This window comes from Hemibagrus wyckioides, linkage group LG01 (assembly GCF_019097595.1).
Source record: "Hemibagrus wyckioides isolate EC202008001 linkage group LG01, SWU_Hwy_1.0, whole genome shotgun sequence".
Lineage (NCBI taxonomy): Eukaryota > Metazoa > Chordata > Actinopteri > Siluriformes > Bagridae > Hemibagrus > Hemibagrus wyckioides.
This window is the reverse complement of record NC_080710.1, coordinates 6,485,963-6,508,161: the sequence shown is the minus strand read 5'-3', so window position 1 is coordinate 6,508,161 and position 22,199 is coordinate 6,485,963. Positions and strand designations below refer to the sequence as shown.

The 22,199-nt window shown below is 42.6% G+C and overlaps 1 protein-coding gene across 2 annotated transcripts in view; it reads right to left on the bottom strand.

Annotated features, from left to right (window-relative positions):
• Window positions 1-22,199, bottom strand: part of enpp2 (ectonucleotide pyrophosphatase/phosphodiesterase 2) — a 36,554-nt gene that overhangs the window by 12,094 nt on the left and 2,261 nt on the right. For both annotated transcript variants that reach the window (XM_058399934.1, XM_058399943.1), the window contains exons 3-15: window positions 20,853-21,008; window positions 20,259-20,384; window positions 16,575-16,635; window positions 15,614-15,711; window positions 13,878-13,957; window positions 12,069-12,188; window positions 6,474-6,529; window positions 5,375-5,440; window positions 2,448-2,520; window positions 2,040-2,148; window positions 972-1,097; window positions 806-837; window positions 571-698 (exon numbers count right to left, since the gene is read on the bottom strand). In XM_058399934.1, the coding sequence (XP_058255917.1) occupies window positions 571-698; window positions 806-837; window positions 972-1,097; window positions 2,040-2,148; window positions 2,448-2,520; window positions 5,375-5,440; window positions 6,474-6,529; window positions 12,069-12,188; window positions 13,878-13,957; window positions 15,614-15,711; window positions 16,575-16,635; window positions 20,259-20,384; window positions 20,853-21,008 (1,231 nt within the window). The remainder of the gene's footprint in view (window positions 1-570; window positions 699-805; window positions 838-971; window positions 1,098-2,039; window positions 2,149-2,447; window positions 2,521-5,374; window positions 5,441-6,473; window positions 6,530-12,068; window positions 12,189-13,877; window positions 13,958-15,613; window positions 15,712-16,574; window positions 16,636-20,258; window positions 20,385-20,852; window positions 21,009-22,199) is intronic.

Below are 22,199 nucleotides of genomic sequence, written 5' to 3'. Positions count from 1 at the left end.
GGTAAATTTATTAATGGTCGCTTACTCATTAAGGATAAATCAATGCATTTATAAATGTGAAATTTATATCCTGAATTTATAGAATTGTATAAAGCTACTTTTTGACAATGTCTGTTGTTAAAAGCGTTGTGACAAAAAAAACTGAATTGAATTAACTCTTGGCAGATGCTGGAGTCCTTACTGAGCATGTCAAATCCAGCTAAAATGCCACAATGGAAGGTGGTAGCTCAAGTGGTTAAGGTTCTGTGTCATTGACTGGAAGATCGGGATTCAAGCCCCAGGACCTCCAAGCTGCCAATGTTGGCCCCTTGATCAAGGCCCCTGACCCACCCTGCTCCAGGGGAGCTGTATCATGGCTGACCCTGTGCTCTGACCCCAACCCCCAAGGATGGGATAAGCAAAGAAAGAATTTCACTGTGCTGTAATGGATATGTGACAAATAAAGACAACTTAACAATCTTTCACTGAGCATTAGCTGAGCATAACGACGCCTCTATATCATATTTCTGTTACAGTTATGCCTATCAGCACATCCTGATTTCTCATTATAAGTGGATATTGGATATTTACCTTGCTACATGCCATTTTCTTTCCACCATCAGATGAATCTCCTCAATGCGGCGATTGTTGGCGTAATGGAGGCGTTTGGGAAGATGCTGCTTCAGGTACGGCTTGAAGTGCTGGTCTGGCTTTTTACACTGGAACAGGAGACAGATCCACAAAGTTACAAAGCCTGGTTTATACTTGAATAAAATAACTGTGGAAAAAAGCAAGAGTCTGTAGATATATGAGCATGAGTACTCACTGTCAGGTTTGCCACTACTGCTTTTGTGTCATCTAGAAATAGAGGAAATAAACGCCTTACTGTTTCAGTGCCAGTATTAATAGTAATAGCAACAAAATAAAGAATCTTTATCTCGTCAAAAATCAGACCAAGGAAATGGTGGCTTCTGTCCTCTTGGTTTACTTACATTTTGAGTTGCTGGGATACCGAGCTCGGATTCTCCCCAGAGAGCCAGGGATCAGGATGATGTCATCAACGTTGGACATATAAGAGCTAAGGAACTCTGTACGGTCACAGTGAGCTTCTTCCATCCCTGAATGACAGAATACATACCATAAGGAAGGATTTGCTATATACATTTACAAATAATTACAATAAAATTTGCAGCATGGCCTTTTAGATAAGCTACACATTTCAAATGGGCAAAACACTGGGGCAAAATAATACACACACACAATTACAAGCAGATATGGAGCTGCATTAGTCATTATATAGAGTTTCAAAGTATCTAATTAGCTTCATGGAATTCTCCTTTTATTTATAAGGCTCATTGATGCACATGGGGAGTGAGGGCTGGCCTGTGTGATCCAATCTAACAGATGAGCTACTGTTGCTCAAATTAATGCTGGTTCTGAGAGAAAGGGGTCAGAATACACAGTGCATGAAGGGTCAGGGCTGGTCTGGCAGCAAAAAGGGGACCAACACAATATGAGGGAGGTGGTTATAATGTTATGCCTGATCGGTGTAGTTCTTTTTCAAATGCATTTCTGGAGAAAAACAGGTTGGCAGGAAATAATCCTCTTTGTTCATATTCATTACACCTTTGAGTTCTGAACCGTTGCCTCACTGAAATGGGCGATATAATATTAATCCAAATGCCGATAAGAGGTTTATCTCTCTAGACGGTTCACTTCATATCATGTTTGAATATTAACAACATTTGGTATCCAACAAACATGACAATGGGGACAACCTTATTCTGATTTGGTGTTTTATCTTTGAAACCCAGAGAGTTTCACTTTACTAGCTCATTGATCCAAGCTATATACTGTTATAATAAAATATTGAAGGCTAACTACAGCTAGTCTGTTTAAAAATATATTAATTCATTCATGCTCTGCTTTTCCCAACACATATGGAGATTGTGATTAATTCTGAAAACATCCAAGAAATTTACAATACCAAGAATTTACAATAGTTCTTTTCTAACAGCTTTAGTAGAACATTGATGAACATTTTTAGTGATTGGAGGTACCATGATCTCCAACCAAAATGATATTGACACATCGATGGAGATTCATCTGTTTCAGGCCATCCATCAGCTGCCCAGTCACCTTATCAATCTCCTTCAGTGGGTTGTTCATCTGCAAACAGAAACAGCAGACAGAAACATGGTTCCTCGTGTCTCAAGACAACAGAAGAGCTCTCTACATAGAAAAATTACTAATTAAGAACATGAATGAATGAAGACAAAGTTTCATTTAAATGATAAAATCCTTTGAATGTCCTGCTCTATGTTAAGAAAAAACTTGGTAATTTGTGTATTACAGTATGTATGTACTAAATTCTTGTTTTCTAAAACAACATATGAAATGGCCATGTTTGTCTGTGTGGTAATGACACACGGGATGAAGGTGAACACTTTGGTACAGGAAACACTCACCTCAGGGCTCTCAGGTCCCAGTTTGTGGCCGTAGGCGTCTGTTTGCTCAGAGTGCATGGCGTAAACGTAGGGCCTGTGGACACATACCAATTCACCTGTGAGCTTTCAGTACAAACAAGAAGGCAAACAGCCTGGAGAAGAGTACAAACATTTGTAAATATGTCAAATTGAATGGAAAAGAAGAGCTGTGAGCTTTGGCTGTGGATGGAAGCATGGGCAAAGTTTCATTTATATAGTCAGCAACAAGAGCAACAAACTGTGATGTGATGTGATGTGATGTGATGTGATGTGATGTGGTGTGGTGTGGAGTGGTGTGATGTGGAGTGGAGTGGTGTGATGTGGAGTGGTGTGGTGTGGTGTGGAGTGATGTGGTGTGGAGTGATGTTGTGTGGTGTGGTGTGGTGTGGTGTGGAGTGGTGTGGTGTGGAGTGATGTGGTGTGGAGTGATGTGGTGTGGAGTGATGTGGTGTGGTGTGGAGTGATGTGGTGTGGTGTGGTGTGGTGTGGAGTGGTGTTGTGTGGTGTGGAGTGATGTTGTGTGGTGTGGTGTGGTGTGGAGTGGTGTTGTGTGGTGTGGTGTGGAGTGGTGTTGTGTGGTGTGGAGTGGTGTGGAGTGGTGTGGTGTGGAGTGGTGTGGTGTGGTGTGGAGTGGTGTGGTGTGGTGTGGTGTGGTGTGGTGTGGTGTGATGTGGAGTGGTGTGGTGTGGTGTGGTGTGATGTGGAGTGGTGTGGAGTGGTGTGGTCTGGTGTGGTCTGGTGTGGAGTGGTGTGGTGTGGTGTGGTGTGGTCTGGTGTGGTGTGGAGTGGAGTGGAGTGGAGTGGAGTGGAGTGGTGTGATGTGATGTGATGTGGAGTGGAGTGGAGTGGTGTGGAGTGGAGTGGTGTGGAGTGGAGTGGTGTGGAGTGGTGTGGTGTGATGTGATGTGATGTGGAGTGGTGTGATGTGGTGTGGAGTGGAGTGGAGTGGAGTGGAGTGGAGTGGTGTGATGTGGAGTGGAGTGGAGTGGAGTGGAGTGGAGTGGTGTGGAGTGGAGTGGAGTGGAGTGGTGTGGAGTGGTGTGGAGTGGTGTGATGTGATGTGGAGTGGTGTGGAGTGGTGTGGAGTGGAGTGGAGTGGAGTGGAGTGGAGTGGTGTGGAGTGGTGTGGTGTGGTGTGGTGTGATGTGGTGTGGAGTGGTGTGGAGTGGTGTGGTGTGGTGTGGTGTGGTGTGGTGTGATGTGATGTGGAGTGGAGTGGTGTGATGTGGAGTGGAGTGGAGTGGTGTGGTGTGGTGTGGTGTGGTGTGGTGTGGTGTGGAGTGGTGTGGTGTGGTGTGGTGTGGAGTGGTGTTGTGTGGTGTGGAGTGGAGTGGTGTGGTGTGGTGTGGTGTGGAGTGGTGTGGAGTGGAGTGGAGTGGAGTGGTGTGGAGTGGAGTGGTGTGGAGTGGTGTGGTGTGGTGTGGTGTGGTGTGGTGTGGAGTGGTGTGGAGTGGTGTGGTGTGGAGTGGTGTTGTGTGGTGTGGTGTGGAGTGATGTTGTGTGGTGTGGTGTGGTGTGGAGTGGTGTTGTGTGGTGTGGAGTGGTGTGGTGTGGTGTGGTGTGGAGTGGTGTGGTGTGGTGTGGAGTGGAGTGGTGTGGTGTGGTGTGGTGTGGTGTGGAGTGGTGTGGTGTGGAGTGGTGTGGAGTGGTGTGGAGTGGTGTGGTGTGGTGTGGTGTGGAGTGGTGTGGTGTGGTGTGGTGTGGAGTGGTGTGGTGTGGTGTGGTGTGGTGTGGTGTGGAGTGGTGTGGAGTGGTGTGGAGTGGTGTGGAGTGGTGTGGTGTGGTGTGGAGTGGTGTTGTGTTGTGTGGTGTGGAGTGATGTTGTGTGGTGTGGAGTGGTGTGGTGTGGTGTGGAGTGGTGTTGTGTTGTGTGGTGTGGTGTGGAGTGGTGTTGTGTGGTGTGGAGTGGTGTGGAGTGGAGTGATGTGGTGTGGTGTGGAGTGGTGTGGTGTGGAGTGGTGTGGAGTGGTGTGGTGTGGAGTGGTGTGGTGTGGTGTGGTGTGGTGTGGAGTGGTGTGGTGTGGAGTGGTGTGGTGTGGAGTGGTGTGGTGTGGTGTGGTGTGGAGTGGTGTGGTGTGGTGTGGTGTGGTGTGGTGTGGAGTGGTGTGGTGTGGAGTGGTGTGGTGTGGTGTGGTGTGGAGTGGTGTGGTGTGGAGTGGTGTGGTGTGGAGTGGTGTTGTGTGGTGTGGTGTGGAGTGGAGTGGTGTGGTGTGGTGTGGAGTGGTGTGGTGTGGAGTGGTGTGGAGTGGTGTGGTGTGGTGTGGAGTGGTGTGGTGTGGAGTGGTGTGGTGTGGTGTGGAGTGGTGTGGTGTGGAGTGGTGTGGTGTGGAGTGGTGTGGTGTGGTGTGGTGTGGTGTGGTGTGGTGTGGAGTGGTGTGGTGTGGTGTGGTGTGGAGTGGTGTGGTGTGGAGTGGTGTGGTGTGGTGTGGTGTGGAGTGGTGTGGTGTGGAGTGGTGTGGTGTGGAGTGGTGTGGTGTGGAGTGGTGTGGTGTGGAGTGGTGTGGTGTGGAGTGGTGTGGTGTGGTGTGGAGTGGTGTTGTGTGGTGTGGTGTGGAGTGGAGTGGTGTGGAGTGGTGTGGTGTGGTGTGGTGTGGTGTGGTGTGGAGTGGAGTGGTGTGGTGTGGAGTGGAGTGGAGTGGTGTGGAGTGGTGTGGTGTGGTGTGGAGTGGTGTGGTGTGGTGTGGTGTGGAGTGGTGTGGTGTGGAGTGGTGTGGTGTGGAGTGGTGTGGTGTGGAGTGGTGTTGTGTGGTGTGGTGTGGAGTGGAGTGGTGTGGATGTGATTTAGTTAAGAGTGATTTAGTTAGAGTGTCTCGTGCTGGACTTCTGCAGCCAAACAGACCACATTCTGCTGTTATTAAACCATTACACATAGTCCATTATGTTGTCCATCATACTGTAGGAGCACTGACCTCTCTGCATCAGGAAGGTGAAGCCACTGGAGCATGGTCAACACTCTCCTTTCCAGTGGAATCCCTCTGCACACACACACACACACACACACAGAGTGAACTAAATGAGACATTTGACACATAAGCTTTGTATCATCACGGTATGCTCATTCCTTTACATTATACAACCCTCCAATGTGAATACAGTTAGTTCAGATTAAATGTAACAAGCACCCTATTGCAGATTTTTCAAGTATTTTGTTAAGTATACCTGTAAATATCGGTTTAAATTCTTCAATCAGCTAAAAATCCATTTGCACATAATCATATGATATAAGGATGAATCATAAAATGCATCCTGGTAATGGTCCAGAATTACTGTTTGCTAGGAGGAGTCGTTTTATTGGTTGTTTATGACATTAATGCAAAGCAGGACAGAAAGTTGCATTAAAAGCATTAAAAGCAGGACAGAAAGTTAATAAAAAGGCTATTTGAATTCTCTTTATTTCTCACAACAGCAGGTCAAAACAGCTGAGAGAGCAGCAATCTGATTACAGCTGAACAGGAAAGGTGTTCAGATGCTCATAACCTACTTACAGGCAGATCAGCCTCCGATATTCAGATCTATATATTCCCCAAAACTCAGCTGTCTTGGCCTCCTAACACACATACCTAAAAATGATTTAGTTTCCAACCGAATCTATGGCACAGGAAGTGAGTTTAGAATACTATGTGCGCCTTAGAGAACTTAGAAGTCAAAATCTTCATGCCTCATGCTTTGTGTATAAAAGGCTTTTTACACAAATTGCTAGCAGGACACTAGTGGGGTCTTTTTCCTCACTCATGCATGAACCCAAGCTGCCCGTGTTTATGTATGTGCAATGAAATAAGACTGGAGTCTAACAGGACCCTGTGTGCGAATGTGGAGCATGTTGTTTGGCAGACATTTCATGCGAGCCGTGGGGGTTTTCCTGGCATGTTAGTTTGAAAATACACACAGTGTGGTTAAGGCTTTTTGTTTCAGTGGAACTTAAAAGGGAACACTGGGATTGGACATATTCACAAGGAATGGGGATAAAGTTACAAAGGAAATTCAAAGAAAGAACACATTCAAGCTTACATAGGCCAGAAGAAAGTGGCAGCCTTCACTCCTTGCTCTACAGACGTTATCCAGATCTGGAAGAAAATAAAGACAGATTTTTATATTGAATTTTTTAAAAAGAACATAGTGAACCCCGCTAGTTTAGATTACGAATATATAAAATTCTGACTGCTACGAAGAAAAATCCCAGATGACCCGTGTACACTGAGCGATGCTGATACACAGATATTGCAAAGAAGACTCGATATGAATAAGATATATAAGATATAACAGTGTCAGAGATATATATTTTTTATTTTGATTGCTTATTGTGGCATATTAGTTAATGTTTTATATACACATCATAAATAAATAAATTAATAAATATGTGAATAAAATAAAATAAAATAAAATAAAATAAAATAAAATTAATAATGTGCCTCATCTATCTTACAATTTAACATTAATTTCCTTCTACTGTGACATATGTAAGCAAACCAGCAGCCATGTCTCCATGACAAGGCAATGATACACACAATGCATTATCCCTTAGCCATATAAAGACTTATAAGTGAATCCCTTAGCCATCTGAAGACATATATGTGAAAATAACAGCTATTAAGACTTATTTTCAAAAAGGAGTCCATCCATTTTAGTGTATGGAATGTTTCTTAAAATGGCTGATATACTAGCTGACATGACATGACATGCAGTTTTGAGGACAGAAACACACACACACACACACACACACACATATATATATATATATATATATATATATATATATATATATACACTATATTGCCAAAAGTATTCGCTCACCCATCCAAATAATCAGAATCAGGTGTTCCAATCACTTCCATGGCCACAGGTGTATAAAATCAAGCACCTAGGCATGCAGACTGTTTTTACAAACATTTGTGAAAGAATGGGTCGCTCTCAGGAGCTCAGTGAATTCCAGTGTGGAACTGTGATAGGATGCCACCTGTGCAACAAATCCAGTCGTGAAATTTCCTCGCTCCTAAATATTCCACAGTCAACTGTCAGCTGTATTATAAGAACGTGGAAGTGTTTGGGAACGACAGCAACTCAGCCACGAAGTGGTAGGCCACGTAAACTGACGGAGCGGGGTCAGCGGATGCTGAGGCGCATAGTGCGAAGAGGTCTCCAACTTTCTGCAGAGTCAATCGCTACAGACCTCCAAACTTCATGTGGCCTTCAGATTAGCTCAAGAACAGTGTGCAGAGAGCTTCATGGAATGGGTTTCCATGGCCGAGCAGCTGCATCCAAGCCATACATCACCAAGTGCAATGCAAAGCGTCGGATGCAGTGGTGTAAAGCACGCCGCCACTGGACTCTAGAGCAGTGGAGACGCGTTCTCTGGAGTGACGAATCGCGCTTCTCCATCTGGCAATCTGACGGACGAGTCTGGGTTTGGCGGTTGCCAGGAGAACAGTACTTGTCTGACTGCATTGTGCCAAGTGTAAAGTTTGGTGGAGGGGGGATTATGGTGTGGGGTTGTTTTTCAGGAGCTGGGCTTGGCCCCTTAGTTCCAGTGAAAGGAACTCTGAATGCTTCAGCATACCAAGACATTTTGGACAATTCCATGCTCCCAACTTTGTGGGAACAGTTTGGAGCTGGCCCCTTCCTCTTCCAACATGACTGTGCGCCAGTGACCAAAGCAAGGTCCATAAAGACATGGATGACAGAGTCTGGTGTGGATGAACTTGACTGGCCTGCACAGAGTCCTGACCTCAACCCGATAGAACACCTTTGGGATGAATTAGAGCGGAGACTGAGAGCCAGGCCTTCTCGTCCAACATCAGTGTGTGACCTCACAAATGCGCTTCTGGAAGAATGGTCAAAAATTCCCCTAAACACACTCCTTAACCTTGTGGACAGCCTTCCCAGAAGAGTTGAAGCTGTTATAACTGCAAAGGGTGGACCGACGTCATATTGAACCCTATGGATTAGGAATGGGATGTCACTTAAGTTCATATGCGAGTCAAGGCAGGTGAGCGAATACTTTTGGCAATATAGTGTATATATATATATATATTTTTTTTTTTAAAAAGCACAAAGGAATGAGTTTTAATTGGAATCATTATCCTCAGGGTTTGAAGAAAGGTCACAGATTTGATATAGATATATTTTTAACACAAATTATCCTGATTATTAAAATCAGAAGAGGTAAACAAAATAGGAGATAAAGCAAATGTAAATAAAAGCTGTACAGTGTGGTAGATGATTCCAGGCTATAAGGCGTTAATAATATTTATTAAATATATCAGATATGACCATTATATATCAAATATATAAAACATTTAAAAATAACTGTGTCTGGTTTAAGATAAAATTGTTTGAAAAGAAAGAAATTTAAGTAAAATATGAGAGGTGAGTCTAATCATTTTGTTGCACAGGTTCATACACTATATTGCCAAAAGTATTCGCCCATCCAAATAATCAGAATCAGGTGTTTCAATCACTTCCATGGCCACAGGTGTATAAAATCAAGCACCTAGGCATGCAGACTGTTTTTACAAACATTTGTGAAAGAATGGGTCGCTCTCAGGAGCTCAGTGAATTCCAGCGTGGAACTATGATAGGATGCCACCTGTGCAACAAATCCAGTCGTGAAATTTCCTCGCTCCTAAATATTCCACAGTCAACTGTCAGCTGTATTATAAGAACGTGGAAGTGTTTGGGAACGACAGCAACTCAGCCACGAAGTGGTAGGCCACGTAAACTGACGGAGCGGGGTCAGCGGATGCTGAGGCGCATAGTGCGAAGAGATCGCCAACTTTCTGCAGAGTCAATCGCTAAAGACCTCCAAACTTCATGTGGCCTTCAGATTAGCTCAAGAACAGTGCGCAGAGAGCTTCATGGAATGGGTTTCCATGGCCGAGCAGCTGCATCCAAGCCATACATCACCAAGTGCAAGGATGCAGTGCTGTAAAGCACGCCGCCACTGGACTCTAGAGCAGTGGAGACGCGTTCTCTGGAGTGACGAATCGCACTTCTCCATCTGGCAATCTGATGGACGAGTCTGGGTTTGGCGGTTGCCAGGAGAACGGTACTTGTCTGACTGCATTGTGCCAAGTGTAAAGTTTGGTGGAGGGGGGATTATGGTGTGGGGTTGTTTTTCAGGAGCTGGGCTTGGCCCCTTAGTTTCAGTGAAAGGAACTCTGAATGCTTCAGCATACCAAGACATTTTGGACAATTCCATGCTCCCAACTTTGTGGGAACAGTTTGGAGCTGGCCCCTTCCTCTTCCAACATGACTGTGCACCAGTGCACAAAGCAAGGTCCATAAAGACATGGATGACAGAGTCTGGTGTGGAGGAACTTGACTGGCCTGCACAGAGTCCTGACCTCAACCCGATAGAACACCTTTGGGATGAATTAGAGCAGAGACTGAGAGCGAGGCCTTCTCGTCCAACATCAGTGTGTGACCTCACAAATGCGCTTCTGGAAGAATGGTCAAAAATTCCCATAAACACACTCCTAAACCTTGTGGACAGCCTTCCCAGAAGAGTTGAAGCTGTTATAGCTGCAAAGGGTGGACCAACGTCATATTGAACCCTATGGATTAGGAATGGGATGTCACTTAAGTTCATATGCGAGTCAAGGCAGGTGAGCGAATACTTTTGGCAATATAGTGTAGATAAAGACTACAGATGCCATCATAACGTAAATGTCTTCAGAATCTTCAACTGCTTGTATAGCATTTGTTTAGAATTTCTATGTTTTTATTACAGCCAGTGAAATCGCTGCATGCTTTAAATCATAATGGGGCATGAACTGTGTAACTCCATGTGCTGTAAATATATACAATTAACCTGCAATAAAGACTTTTAAATCTCACAGGGTGACTTTCAGGGACCACCCTTGCTGCTGCTGAAGACAATACATCTCATTTTATTCACAGTGCAAAGCGCGCAGAAGGAAACATGCTACTAAAGCAGAGAGCAGCTAATGAGGACCAGAGGTGGAGTTGATTAATCACCGGCAGCATGGTGCAGAAACCCAACACATTCCATGTGTTACACATTTATAGCCAGCGTCCCGTGGTGTTGCACTGAACTCAGTAGTTTGTGGTGAAAGTGTAAACCAGGATCAGACCCAACTGATAATGACCTCCAGATAGATTTGGTTTCCTTTTCTCTTTGAAGGAGTAAATATGCAGAACAGACACAGCAGGGTCTGTACAGTTAAACTGATAACAATACATTCATGCATGCTATCTCGATGCCAGACATTGATACAAGCTATGATATCGTAACTTTACAAACGTCCCACTGAAAATGATTTAGATAACATGCTAGTACAAGGACACAGGAGGAAGTAAAGGTGCTGAGGGTGAGAGTATTAGAGCATTTAATACAGTGGTGTTTCAAGTGGTTAAGGCTCTGGGTTGTTAATCGGAGGATCAGGGTTCAAGCCCCAGCACCACCAAGCTCCACTGTTGGGCAATTGATCAAGGCCCTTAACCCTCTCTGCTCCAGGGGTGCTGTATCATAGCTGCCCCTTTGCTCTGACCACAACTTCCTCAGCTGAGATATGTGAAGAAAAGGATTCCGCTGTAATGTATATGTGGTGATAATAATGGCTTCATGCCCTCAGTTGTTAATAATAATATAGATTAACAAAAGTTTGAGTTGGCGGTAATATTCCACATATATCACAGCAATTTGACCAAAAAATTATTTTCAATTTTAAATGTATTAATAAATGACACGTCATAATTTTTAACTTTTTAATACAATGGAATATACGCTTATAAATATACGCATATAACATACACTTATGGAATATATGGATATAAATTTATACTTTCCAGTTTCTGAAAGCATGACAAGCTGCTGTTCTTTCCCCCCTTTTTTGTCTTATTAAATTCTAGAAAGAAAATAGAAATCCTGCAGAGGAAAATCAATAAACTAATTTCCATGTCAGGAAACTTATTGACTTTTTCAAAGCGCCTATATTCGTAATTCCTTCCATAAATATAAAATAGATTCTTGCTAACAGAAAACTTGATTATACACGGAAACATTTTAAAAATCTGTCAATTATTCAGATGCTGATGTATTAGAACGATGTCTATAAATCTGATCACCACATGCAGTGTTAAGGCAGAGAAATCTTTAATGATATTTAATCCATTATAGAGTGAAGTTGCTTTGCATTCAGTGTAGCTAGCTGGCTTGTAGCTGGAAATGGAAAACACCTGGGAGATTGATGATGTGATTAAATGAACCAGGTGATGATTTCAATGACTTTTAATGAGTGTCATTACATCTCAATTACTACTCGTCTGTGTGCGTGTGTGTGTGTGTGTGTGTGTGTGTGTAACCATGGATAACCAGCTGGAATTGTCATAAAATATGTCAGGGGTGTGCTTGAATCGGAAATCCACTATGTGTCTTTGTGTTAGAAGTCCTACTTACTTACTTGGTGTTAGAGGTCCTACAGTATCGCACACAAATCCCCAATTTTGCTATTTACTCAAACAGAACAGACGATGTAAATAGTAGTGGATGTAACAAATATTCCCAGTAATTCATGGTGTCACAAATTATACAATAACAGACTCAGCTTTTATGTGGATGAGATAAAGAGAGGAGTATGGACTCACAGGCTGTCCTCCCCACCAACGATGGTTAAGCTTCTCTTTCCCTCGCAGGGTGAACATTGCATCAAAGGAGGGGTCATACATGGAATTACCCACGATGCCGTGCGACTCAGGGTAAAGGCCCTAAAGCAAAGAAAATGCACAATGCACAGAGGTCATTATATGAGTCATTATACTTTCATCAAGAAATGGGAAATAGTTAGACTATTTATATTATACAGACAAAAACAGTGTATATTAATTCTTTGATATAACACTGGTTATATGCACATCACACCAAACAAATCCTTCCATCTAGGCATGTGACAGAATATCACTGTATTCAATATCACGCAAGACGATAAAAATATGCTTCTCATAATGTGTATAGACATATTTTCGCTTAAAATTCAGAGGTAGTAGCATACAGAGGATGTCATTTGCCAGAGGGAGCCTAACTGCCTTGATGCATGCTTAATTAAACAAGTTATGTTAAACAGAAGGAAGCGTTATGGCACATCTGTGGCCCACAGCCTGGCAGCAGTGAACTTATGGCCCACAATACTCTATTGTGTTCACGCTAGCCAGGATTCTCATCAGTTCAATTCAACTTGTTTTTATAGCGCTTTTAACAATAGATATTGTCTCAAAGCAGCTTTACAGAAATATAGAGACATAGAATAAAAATATATAATGTTTAAAGTTAAGTTACTATTTATCTCTAACATTTATCCCTAGTGAGCAAGCCTGAGGTGAAGGTGGCTAGGAACTCCCTGAGATGATATGAGGAAGAAACCTTGAGAGGAACCAGGCTCAGAAGGGATCTAATCTCATCATGTTCAGGGTTTGGACAATGAAACTGAAACACTTGGATTTAATCCACAATCATTTATAAGTAAGGTGTAGATCCTCCTTTTCTGGCAAATACTGCATCAGTTACACTTATAAGTGACAGATACCAGAACAGTAGCCAGAGGGATCCTGAGCCATTCTTCTTGCACAACAGTGCCCAGGTCACTACATGGTCCACCAGAATGGTTCAGGAGACCATAGCAGTGATGCCCCCATCTACTGCAAGTGGTGGTCAGAGGAAATGCCATGACAATGCAGCCCAATCCATCACTAATCCAAGTGCTTCACTCATTTGGGGCTTTTTGTTAGCCACTATATTGGCCAATATTTCAGTTTCTTTGGCCAAACGCTTTACGTAGCCATCTGAAGGTAGTTACCATTAAACCACAATATATATATTCTATCCTGACTGGCTCGAGTTAAAATCAACGTCTGTGTGCTGCACTTGATGTAAGTCACACTCGAGTCTACAAACTTCAGAAGCACGCTTTGTTGGCAGCAAAATAACTAGAAACAAATTGAGGAGTGATGAGGAAATATACAAAATATACAAAATCACGTTTCATGTTTATTCTCATTTGTGAAGTTACATTGCTAAGTGTGGCCATGCAAGAGTATTTTAGGTGGATCTCATACAGCAGAAGGAACAAAGACACTTTCCATATGAACTGCCTGGAAAAACATTTCTGATGCTGAAACAGATTTAAATTACTTGATAATATTAGAAAAGAAGACACCTTAAATTGTTAATCCTGATAGAATTAGAAAATATTGATATTAGGCTGCTTGGATTTGTTGTCTTTACAAAATAAATGTATTAATATGTAATATATTATTTGTGTCAGTATCTGCTCATGAAGCCTTCATCATCATCCGTCTTCTATCATGGCTTTAGTTTATTGTCTCATGCCTACTTCCAGCTAACTCTAATCAAAGTTTTATTAAAAGCTGCACAAAGTAATAATGAGAACTGATGCATACCGTTGCAATTGTATATAAATTCGGGTAGGTTTTGGTGGGGTAGATGGGTCTCATGTACGGGGCATGTGTGCCACATGTTCCTGCAAAACAAAGGCATCGATATGAGAATAAAAAATCAGACAAACTTCTAAACACACCAGTGGACAATGGACCATATCTGTACAGTGAGGGAAAAAATTATTTGATCCCCTGCTGATTTTGTACGTTTGCCCACTGACAAAGAAATAATCAGTCTGTAATTTTAATGGTAGGTGTATTTGAACAGTGAGAGGCAGAATAACAACAAAAAAATCCAGAAAAATGCATTTCAGAAAAGTTCTACATTGATTTGCATTTTATTGAGTGAAATAAGTATTTGATCCCCTATCAATCAGAAAGATTTCTGGCTCCCAGGTGTCTTTTATACAGGTAAGGAGCTGAGATTACAGTAGGAGCACTCTCGGGGAGTGCTCTTAATCTCAGATCGTTAACTGTATGAAAGACACCTGTCCACAGAAGGAAGCAATCAATCAGATTCCAAACTCTCCATCATGGCCAAGACCAAAGAGCTGTCCATGGATGTCAGGGACAAGATTGTAGACCTACACAAGGCTGGAATGAGCTACAAGACCATCGCCAAGCAGCTTGGTGAGATGGTGACAACAGTTGGTGCGATTATTCCCAAATGGAAGAAACACAAAAGGACTGTCAATCTTCCTCGGTCTGGGGCTCCATGCAAGATCTCACCTCATGGAGTTTCAATGATCATGAGAACGGCGAGGAATCAGCCCAGAATTACACTGGAGGATTTTGTCAATGATCTCAAGGCAGCTGGGACCATAGCCACCAAGAAAACAATTGGTAACACACTACGCTGTGAAAGACTGAAATCCAGTAGCGCCCGCAAGGTCCCCCTGCTAAAGAAAGCACATGTACAGGCTCATCTGAAGTTTGCCAGTGAACATCTGAATGATTCAGGGAAGAACTGGGTGAAAGTGTTGTGGTCAGATGAGACCAAAATCCAGGTCTTTGGCATCAACTCAACTCGCCTTGTTTGGAGGAGGAGGAATGCTGCCTATGACTCCAAGTACACCATCCCCAGGTGACAGGACAACTGCACCGCATCAAAGGGACGATGGACGGAGCCATGTACCATTAAATCTTGGATAATAACCTCCTTCCCTCAGCCAGGGCATTGAAAATGGGTCGTAGATGGATATTCCTGACAATGACCCAAAACACACGGCTAAGGCAACAAAGGAGTGGTTCAAAAAGAAGCACATTAAGGTCCTGTAGTGGCCTAGCCAGTCTCCAGACCTTAATCCCATAGAAAATCTGTGGAGGTAGCTGAAGGGTCAGCCACAAAACCTTAATGACTTGGAGAGGATCTGCAAAGAGGAGTGGGCCCAAATTCCTTGAGATGTGAGATGTGTGCAAACCTGGTGGCCAACTACAAGAAATGTCTGACGTCTGTGATTGCCAACAAGGGTTTGCCACCAAGTACTAAGTCATGTTTTGCAAAGGGGTCAAATACTTATTTCACTCAATAAAATGCAAATCAATGTATAACTTTTTTGAAATGTGTTTTTCTGGATTTTTTTGTTGTTATTCTGTCTCTCACTGTTCAGATAAACCTACCATTAAAATTACAGACTGATCTTTTCTTTGTCAGTGGGCAAACGTACAAAATCAGCAGGGGATCAAATAATTTTTTCCCTTACTGTATATGTGTCATTATAACAGAGGATTTGCCTTACTCAGTTTTTCAATGTTGGGAATCACCATATTGCCCTTTTTCATGTAGGAGGCTTTAAAACCATCAATAGAGAGCATGATGAGTGGTGGGCGAACAAACCTGAAAAATAAAATCCAAACAAACAATGAGAGATATTTTCTAATAACTGATTCTAAAACGTGGTGGTGGTCAAAATGTAAAATATCGCTGTGATTTGGTGGATTGAGGAATTACATTGACTCACTGAACATTTTGAGTCATGACCATCACTGTAGATTATCAGAACTACCTTACATCTAGCTAATTTATACAGGATCTGACAGGCAGCATGCGCTAGTCAGGTAATGTTAGTTGTCTAAAAAAAACAGTTACTCATTTTCTTTCTTTCTTTTCAGACAAAATAAAAATTATCATTAAAATCTAGCATTTATTTGCATTAATATCCACTAATGGGAGCTGCAGTTTGAGCTTGTGTCTTGTAAGTGTCAAATAATGCTAATCTAATTAGAAGACTATTGAAGAAGTCACACATGCGATGAGTCCTCACACCTTCTGCAATCCACACAAGTCAAAGGAGCTCATTTGCAGGTGTTTGGTCAAGCACTTCTCCATCGGCTCAACATGCCGATAGCATGCTACAGATATGTAAAATAGGCTGAGAGGCTAAAAAGGAGTCTTGTGTATGAGCATTTTAGAGGCGGAGAGCTAACACAGGATCTGCTTTTGTGAAGGGAAACAGGGTATCATATAGTATAGTAGTAGCATTAACATTATTCTGTGTCATTTCTTGTGATTTAACCTTACAAACATAATAAGATTCAGCATTATGGGTTTATATGAAAGATCATTTCTCAACACCTGGAGCTTGAACGAAAGATCAAAACAGTCTAAGATCATAAGATTGCAGACAGAAAGATCACTGAAAGAAAGCAAGTGAAAGTTACAACTGGTGTGAATATGTTAAAAGTGTGAGGACCACTCACCCAGCAGGACACTCATGGCTTTTTATCTCCTCACACTCATCTTCCAACCATGGAGTATCACCTAGAACAGAGGTCAATACTGTCAACTGCTGGCTATTCTTTAACCCTTTTTACCAGTACACTGGTGCTGGGTTCTGCTGGTGGAGTGGAAATCAACTTATCAGATATTTTCACTCAGTATAAACAAATGAATGACTTTATGGCTGCAAGTGTAATATAAAATGAGACACGAGACGTTCTGTTGGGAAAAAAAGTGTGTCAGTCCACACTGTCCACCACAAAGCCACCAGTGAGCAGAGATCGTACAGGAAGATGCAATTTCAGCACAGCAGTGACATGGTGTAGTGTAGCACTGATAGAGAGTATCAGACATGGCAAAAGTGTTTATGTTATGTTTAAATACCCCAATATCACCACTAAGCTGAGGAACAACCCAACAACCTAAACTATCTGGTTAACAATGTTCAGAAATAGACAATGATTAACACTGTGCATGAAAATAATTTAGCTACAATTTCTGTAATTGGCACAATTCAGTGTAAAGTAACATCATACTGTCCATTCGTTATACACCCTGACACTTTATGTATGACTTTAAGTATAACCTCAGAACATTTCTTTTATTTATTTTTATAAACTACCAAAATGCTCATCATATTTATTTAACATACAGTTTCTGCTGCCAACCTGTAATGTTTTTCATACAGTCTGTTCACAAATCTCATGGATTAATACTTTCTGCTCTACTCTACTTCACACTACTCTATAATACTCTACTCTACTATACTCTACTCTATAATACTCTACAGTACTCTACTCTACTCCACACTACTCTATAATACTGTACAGTACTCTACTCCACTCTACTCCACACTACTCTACAGTACTCTGTTTTACTTCAGTACACTCTACACTAATCTACAATACTGTACTCTACTCCATTCTAGAGTACTCTACAGTACTCTACTCCACACTACTCCACTCCAATCCACACTACTCTACTCCACTTCAATCCACACTACTCCACTCCAATCCACACTACTCTACTCCACTCCACACTACTCCACTCCAATCCACACTACTCTACTCCACTTCAATCCACACTACTCCACTCCAATCCACACTACTCTACTCCACTTCAATCCACACTACTCCACTCCAATCCACACTACTCTACTCCACTCCACACTATTCCACTCCACACTACTCCACTCCAATCCACACTACTCTACTCCACTTCAATCCACACTACTCCACTCCAATCCACACTACTCTACTCCACTCCACACTATTCCACTCCACACTACTCCACTCCAATCCACACTACTCTACTCCACTTCAATCCACACTACTCCACTCCAATCCACACTACTCTACTCCACTCCAATCCACACTACTCTACTCCACTCCACACTACTCCACTCCACTCCAATCCACACTACTCTACTCTACTCCACTCCAATCCACTCTACTCTACTCCAATCCACACTACTCTACTCCACTCCAATCCACACTACTCCACTCCACTCCAATCCACACTACTCTACTCCAGTCCACACTACTCTAATCCACTTCAATCCACACTACTCTACTCCAGACTACTCCACTCCAATCCACACTACTCCACTCCAGTCCAATCCACACTACTCTACTCCAATCCACACTACTCCACTCCAGTCCAATCCACACTACTCTACTCCAGTCCACACTACTCTACTCCACTCCAATCCACACTACTCTACTCCACTCCAATCCACACTACTCCACTCCAGTCCAGACTACTCTACTCCACTCCAATCCACACTACTCCACTCCAATCCACACTACTCCACTCCAGTCCACACTACTCTACTCCACTTCAATCCACACTACTCCACTCCAGTCCACACTACTCTACTCCACTCCAATCCACACTACTCCACTCCAGTCCACACTACTCTACTCCACTCCAATCCACACTACTCCACTCCAGTCCACACTACTCTACTCCACTTCAATCCACACTACTCCACTCCAGTCCACACTACTCTACTCCACTCCAATCCACACTACTCCACTCCAGTCCACACTACTCTACTCCACTTCAATCCACACTACTCCACTCCAGTCCACACTACTCTACTCCACTCCAATCCACACTACTCCACTCCAATCCACACTACTCTACTCCACTCCAATCCACACTACTCCACTCCAATCCACACTACTCTACTCCACTTCAATCCACACTACTCTACTCCACATTACTCCACTCCACACTACTCTACTCCAATCCACACTACTCTACTCCACACTACTCCACTCCAATCCACTCTACTTTACTCCACACTACTCCACTCCAATCCACACTACTCTACTCCACTTCAATCCACACTACTCCACTCCAATCCACACTACTCTACTCCACACTACTCCACTCCAATCCACACTACTCTACTCTACACTACTCCACTCCAATCCACACTACTCTACTCCACACTACTCCACTCCAATCCACACTACTCTACTCCACTCCAATCCACTCTACTTTTCTCCACACTACTCCACTCCAATCCACACTACTCCACTCCAATCCACACTACTCTACTCCACTTCAATCCACACTACTCCACTCCAATCCACACTACTCTTCTCCACATTACTCCACTCCACACTACTCCACTCCAATCCACACCACTCTACTCCACACTACTCTACTCCATTCCACACTATTCCACTTTACTCTAGAATACTGTACTCTGTTCTACTTCACACTACTCTACAATACTCTACACTACACTACTCCACACTATTCCAGAATACTCTACACTACACTACTCCACTCCAATCCACAATACTCTACACTACACTACTCCACACTATTCCAGAATACTCTACACTACACTACTCCACACTATTCCACAATACTCTACACTACACTACTCCACACTATTCCAGAATACTCTACACTACACTACTCCACACTATTCCACAATACTCTACACTACACTACTCCACACTATTCCAGAATACTCTACACTACACTACTCCACACTATTCCAGAATACTCTACACTACACTACTCCACTCTATTCCACAATACTGTACACTACACTACTCCACACTATTCCACAATACTCTACACTACACTACTCCACTCTATTCCACAATACTCTACACTACACTACTCCACACTATTCCACAATACTCTACACTACTCCACTCTATTCCACAATACTCTACACTACTCCACTCCACAATACTTCACTCTACGCTACTCTACAACACTGCACTGTACTGTACTCTACTCTACAGTACGTTACTCTACTTAATGCTGCATTACTCAGCTCTACACTATTCTACAATAATGTACTCTACTCTATACTACTTTACTCCACTCTACACTACTGTATTCTACTCCATACCACACTATTCTACAATACTATACTGTACTCTGTTTCACTCTACTCTACTCTACTCTACACTAGACTACACTACACTACTCCACTCTATCTGTATGATATAGAGTATGACATCATTCTGTGCTTTTATTAAATGTTAAATGCAGATATGTTAAAACAGCCTTGGTCCAGTTTGAGCACCAGAACTGAACAATCGTGTGTTATAACTGATGAAATTCAACAGGATGTACAATACCGTATACATTATATATAGTGTAATCAAACTTCTGTGCAATCTTCCTACCTTTGCAGAGCGTCTTGTAGTTCGTACAGCAGTCTCCTTTGGCCAGGCAGTCATCTGAGCAGTGGCAGGCATACTTTTCATTTCGAGCTTCTCCACATCGCTCCTTACTGCATTCAAAGCCTCCCTCTAATCAAGACAGAGTCAGTCACTACTCACATGGTTATTGGGTAGCAGCCATGGCTAAATGGCCCTCTAATTACAACAGTAAATAAAACTAAACTAGAATAGAGCAAAAGACGAACTCACAAACACAAACAAAGTGGGTTCTTTTGGGGGGAAAAGACTGGACTTCTGTTCCATTCAAGAAGTCTGAATAAAACCCTCAAGAAAGGATGTTTCCATCCACTTACTCATTTTGTTTGAATTTCCAAATTCATTTTATTTCTATCAACGACTGTTAGCCATGTACCAACTCTGCATGTTACCATTCCTATTTTATTTCTCAAACTTTAGGAAGTTATTATTTATGGTACTCTTGTAGTCACCTATAAAAACTGATGCATGAAAACTCATGAACACTCTTGAATTTAACAACCGTCAGGTCAGCATGCATGATAAAATAGCAGCATCGGTGAAGCAGTCCAGCTGACCCACCTGTCTTTAAGCAGTGCTCGTCAAAGTCTGAGCAGCAGCTATTGTATGTTTTGCAGAGGTTGTCACAGCGGCAGTTGGGTGCCTGGGCCTCCTGTAGCTCGAAGCACCTGTTTTTGCACGATCCCGAGGTGCTGTCATATGCGGTGTCGGCCTGGTCTGAGACGTGAAAGACAAGATTACCATTTGCATGTTTGTGGAGGCGCTAACAGTAACTTCAAAAGTTCACTTCTTTGACCTTTCGATTGGAGAGCTCAGTGAGTGTCTGCGGTGATGAGCAAAAGTTGGTTAAATTCAAATACCAGAGTCACAGTTAGAGTCTCCTTTTTAGTCCTGTTTATAAGGCAGATTTAATGTCTATGACACTCACACAGACCCCAACTGCACACACACACACACACACACACACACCTGCACTATAAGGTCTAAACCTTCTACATAGTTCTCTTTTTTTGTGTGTGTGTTAAACTACACGTCATTGGATTTGGGTCGAAAAAACAGCTGGCCCTCACTCTGTACATCTCAATATTGACGCAAGGCAGTAAAGCAAACATCACCCGAACGTACAACAGACCAATGGAGAAACAGTGAGTTGTTCATGCTGACTAAGTTTGTTGGAGTCGGAGCTGGCACACACACAGTGAATGAAAATGTGCAGTAAACCCCCCAAAGAAACGGTTGACTCTGATGAGGAGGGAAAAGTAATCAATTTTTGGAACGAGTATCTCGAAGGAGCTAAAACATCTGCTCTGTCCGGCTGCATGAACTGAAACATTTTTCTGTTATGCAAGAAGCCAAATCGAAACTGTTTTGCCAGACACATGTATCCAATTTTGTAGCAGGGCTCTGTTTTACAAGGGCAAAATATAGAAACAAGAAATTCTTAGGAACAAGAGAAGATTAATCATTTTCTTTCTTTTCTTTTGCCTCAAACATATTTACAGGAAGACCTTTTTTCCCTAGATGTGGAACAGGCTGAACTTGGTCTCATGGCCAAAATGCAGCATCTTTCCATGACACACACTTTGGAAAGTGGAAATTATATTGAAAGTAGTTATGTGTGTCACACATGGCACTGATGCTGACGTCACCCAGATAAAAAAAAATGTATAAGCAGGTATTGTGTAGCAGTAGGTAGAGGACGTTTTGCCATCCAGATAATCTAGTAGTTTTCACTTTTCAGCACAATCAAGAACCACCCACTTGAATTGGAAGGAATTGACCAACTAACTGATATGTACAATGACCACAGACCAGGAAAGACACACAGCATACATGTAGTTTGAACTATGACATCACACCTGAAATACTCTCAAATCATTGCAATAATTCATTTTATACAGCAGCATG